At 43.8% G+C, this 4427-nt stretch overlaps 1 protein-coding gene across 5 annotated transcripts in view; it reads left to right on the top strand.

The window, feature by feature from the left end:
* The first annotated feature begins 6 nt into the window (after positions 1-6).
* The window catches only part of SH3RF3 (SH3 domain containing ring finger 3), a 355405-nt gene continuing 350984 nt past the window's right edge, over positions 7-4427 (top strand). For all 5 annotated transcript variants that reach the window (XR_003046998.1, XM_015591254.2, XM_015591255.2 and 2 more), the window contains exon 1: positions 7-595. Coding sequence is in view for 4 of the 5 variants with exons in the window: in XM_015591254.2 (XP_015446740.1) it covers positions 14-595 (582 nt within the window). In the remaining variant the exon portion in view is untranslated. The remainder of the gene's footprint in view (positions 596-4427) is intronic.

Here is a 4427-nt window from a genome sequence, read left to right as displayed (position 1 = left end):
TGGCGCCTCCCCCATGCTGCTCGGAGCGTCCTGGCTGTGCGCGTCCAAGGCGGCCGCCGCTGCTGCGCAGAGCGAGGGCGACGACGACAAGCCAGGCGAGCGGTGGCGGCGGCGGGAGGCGGTCACGGCCGCGGCGGCTGGCGAGGACATGGACGAGTCGTCGCTGTTGGATCTTCTGGAGTGTTCCGTGTGCCTGGAGCGCCTGGACACCACGGCGAAAGTGCTGCCGTGTCAGCATACCTTCTGTCGCCGCTGTCTGGAGAGCATCGTGTGCTCGCGCCACGAGCTGCGCTGTCCCGAGTGCCGCATCCTGGTGGGCTGCGGCGTGGACGAGCTGCCCGCCAACATCCTGCTGGTGCGCCTGCTGGACGGCATCCGCCAGCGGCCCCGCGTTGGTGCCAGCCCTGGCGGCAGCCCACCCGCGCGCCCTGTCCCGGGCTCCGGGGCGGCCTCCGAGCTCGCGGGTGGCGGGGGTAGCGTGGTGAGCAGCGCAGCAGGCAGCGTACCCTGCTCCCCGGGCTTCCCCTTGGCGGCAGGCAGCGCCACTGCCAGTCTGCGGGAACTGGCGACCAGCAGGAGCGCGCCCCTGTCAAAGGTGGGTTTACTTAACGGCATCAAGGTGTGCGTGTGCGTGTGCGTGTGTGTGTGTGTGTGTGTGTAATGGGAGGAGGGGCACGCATGGGTGTAGGGGGCAGTGATGAGGGGCAGGAGAGACCAGAGGTGAGTCCACAATGGCCTTTGCCTTACTCTTTCTCCAACTTGCATCCCTCCAAGGACTCCGTAAGTGTAATCCTTCAAGTCCCACTTGCCAACTTTTGGATACCATGTCCCCCCTTCCCACTTCCTTGCCTCTGAACTTCTTGTCTGCACCTGCTTTCCAGTCATTCTGTCCCCTGGAATCCCTTTCTCCACCACCTGCGCTTGCTCTGGCGGCATGTAGTCCCAGGGAACCTTGCCACCTGTTCATAAGTGTGGCATCACCCCATCCTCCCACTGGGCAGGCACGTCTTCCTATCCACGGCTCACCTCCAGTATCTTCTGCTGGCTGGGGCTGTCCCCGCACCTTTTTATGCTAAGCCTTCCCATCTCCCCAGAAACAGTCTTTCTCTGGACTATTCCTCTGCATACCTCAGCCCACCTGGATAAAGTTAGTGCTTAATGTTTCCGGGTTCTGGTCCCTAGGGAGACTGGGCTTCCTCCCTGTGTGTCTGGTGATGGAGGATTGGGCAGAGGGAAGTGTGTGATGAGTTTGGAAGAACAAAAATTACAAACTTTAACAAGAGGGAAGAAGTTAGCCTGGAGGCAATAGGAATGTTTGGCCTAGCCCTTCTTGGACTGGGTCTGTCAGGAAGTCCTGGTCTTCTCCTGGGGTCTTACAAGGTTGCATTCCCACTTGTGTCTTTGAGGGTGTTCTGTTTTTTTTTTTTTTCTCCCCTATATGTGGTGCACAACTTTATTTTACAGCCCCCACTGCTTCTGTTTTGGTCAAAGACCTTATCTTGAGGGTTTTAGTTATTTGGTTTCAGAAGCTACTTAGAACATGTAATTTCACACCCTCTGCCACCTTGTGAACTGATGTGGGGCGGGGGGGAAGGATAGCCCACGGGATACTGGTTTAAGTCAGGAGGTACTCAAGTTTTATATTTCCTTTATATATAGAAAAGCCCACTTAAGAGAAGAAAAAATACATTGTCGATCTATTGCAGTTATTCATTTTAGAGAACACAACCATATTCCTTTATTTTTGACCGTTTAGGGAACTGAGTGCATACACCACTTAAATAATCCTTCCAATATGTATAAAATACTGAGATGCTGGGAAAATTCTACCATTTGAATTACTCAGTACTGCAGCATCTCTGAGGTTAGGAACTTAGACCCTTGGATGTTGAGCTTTAGAGTTAAATGTCATATTTTGCCCAACTGGGTTTTTTTTCTGTGGATCAGGAAGAATGGGAAGTCAAGAATAGTCAAGGCATATTCATATTTGGAATCACTGCTCAAAGGGAATTAAGTTTTTCTTTGGTTTTGATTGTGATTAATTCCAGTTACAAGTATTGTTACAGATATTCAAACGTTTCCTTCCTGTCCTTACTGTTTTTATCTAAGGTATAATTAAAAGTTAGAAAAGTAAATGATTTTAGAATGATGTTTCTAGTAAAACGGTAGGACATTTTTTTCCCCCAGCTTAATTGAAGTACAATAAAAAAAAATTAGTTGTCCATATAAAATAATTAGTTGTTCATATTTACACTGTACAATTCAAAGAGTTTTTTTTTCAATTATCGTCAGCATACAATAATATTATTAATTTCAGTTGTACAGAGTAGTGATTAGATATCTATATAACTCTCGAAGTGGTCACCCCACTAAATCATGTTAGAACATTTTGATAACCATGTATTTACAGATGTCTTCCCAGTACATTTTATGGGAATTGTGTTTGATCAGGAGATTAGGAAGTAACCTCAGCTTTTGAAACTCTGGTAGTATTTGTAGCATTTTAAAAAAATGTGCAAAGGGATTGAAATTTTATAACTTTAAGGATAGTTGAATGACTTTCCCTATTAGGCACGTGTAGCTATCAGATTATGGTTATGGCTTTCTGAGATATTCTTTCTGTTTGTTGTAACTAAGTGATCTTCAATTCTTCCTTCTTCAAAGGCCCACCTTATAAGGACTAAGTTTGGGTTCTAGGAAGAGTCTGAATTAAACCTGATCTTATATTTGACTATCTTCAGAGGGGAAAAAGTAGTAGAGGTTTTAATACCATCCAGCTTTTTATCCACTGATTTTTAATAGTCAGTGGAAGTCTTCTTGGGCAACCAGAAGCCCGGCAGAAACTGTAGCACCATTAAGCAAGCCTATAAATTTGGCAGGCCGACTTAAGCTGAAAATTACTTCCAAATAGGCTTTTGGAATTACTTTGATCTCTCATAGCAAAGCTGAATGCTGGGTGTTGCTGCATGTTGTTTAATAGATGAGCATTTATGTTATTATTCAGCAAATACCATATATGCCTTAGTAGCAGGTGACTGTAAATATAAGACAGTCCCCTTTTTTCCCAATGAGAATCTCCTTAAATCTTTTGGGTCAATTAGGATATGTAAACTTTTTAGGTATGTAGATAAACAAATATTTGCTTAGGTTGTCTACCAATTTAGTTACAGTTAGATATTGGGACTGTATCCTATATGAAATGTATTAATTCCTGTTTGGTTCATGAAACAATTTTTTTCTACACTCTTCACTGGCATCTTTTTCATTAGGGTTTGGGTTATCATTGAGTCACTTGGAATCCTCTAACCTGGTTAGCAGAGCCTGTCAGCTCTGCTTTCACCTGAGCCATTTGAGATGAGGTGTATGTTGAGTCAGTTGATTATGCTGCTCTTGGAAATTTTATACCGAGCTACAAGTACCCACTGCCTGAGGTTAGGACTGTTTGGTCTCTTCACTTGCTGATTGGCAAATAGTTGTTATTATGTGTTGCTTTTTAAAATGATCTTTAAAAAGTCCCGTTTTAACAGCACTGTCCAACCATTGCAATTGCTAACTGTGTGCTGTTTCTCAGCCTAACTTGCTTGTTTTTTGTTTTTAGTTTTGCAAAGTGACCTTTTTAACACCCTTAACTAGCATTGATTAAGGTGTTGCAGGGCAAGGCATCTTTCTAAAAGGGTTTTGCAGTTCCAAATTGAGTAATTCAGAGTACTTCTTAATATGCTTTAATAAGGAGTCTAATAGAAAATTCCAATTTTTTTTCTGAGTGATTTTTTGTTGATGTTGAAAATTCCTTGCCTTATATTTGGGCATACACAGAATTTACTATGTACCTCCCCTGCGCCAGGCACTATTCTAGATGAACTGGAAGGGTGTAGATTCTTTTTACACAGCTGACATTGGGGGTTGGCAGCCATTCTGCTCCATGCTCTCAGGAGGTTCCCGTGGGCACTGGATTGGTAGCAGCCTAGGACTTTACGAAGGTTTGGAGGAAGGACGTTTTCACAGATTAAAGAACTATAGTAAGCTTAGGTAATAATTTTGATGATATAAAATATAGGCATTCAAGCCTAATTAGTCTGTGCGTTGGATCTTGAAGTGCTCTAGGATGTGTTTAAATTGGAAATGTCTCTCTCTCTCAGCCACTGTGACTGAGACCCAGTAATGGGAAAAGTCAAATAAATTGGGAGGATCTTACAAATGGTTTTTTAATAAACATTTTATTTATAAACACATACATTTGTATTTAATCACCAGTTTCTGGACTTTTCTTTGAGTTCCAAGTTGCTGCTCTAGCTTAAACCACAACCACAATTTATGATTTTCTATTTGTTTCTTTCAAATGGAGTGAGAACTAAGAGAATGTCAAAAAATTCTGAGTGGAGCACCTTCTAGATTTTAAACAATTTCCCTCTCAATGTATTATGTTT

This window comes from Pteropus alecto, unplaced genomic scaffold (genome assembly GCF_000325575.1).
Source record: "Pteropus alecto unplaced genomic scaffold, ASM32557v1 scaffold55, whole genome shotgun sequence".
Classification (NCBI taxonomy): Eukaryota; Metazoa; Chordata; class Mammalia; order Chiroptera; family Pteropodidae; genus Pteropus; species Pteropus alecto.
Note: the sequence above shows the minus strand (reverse complement) of the source record. Positions and strands in the feature narration are given on the sequence as shown.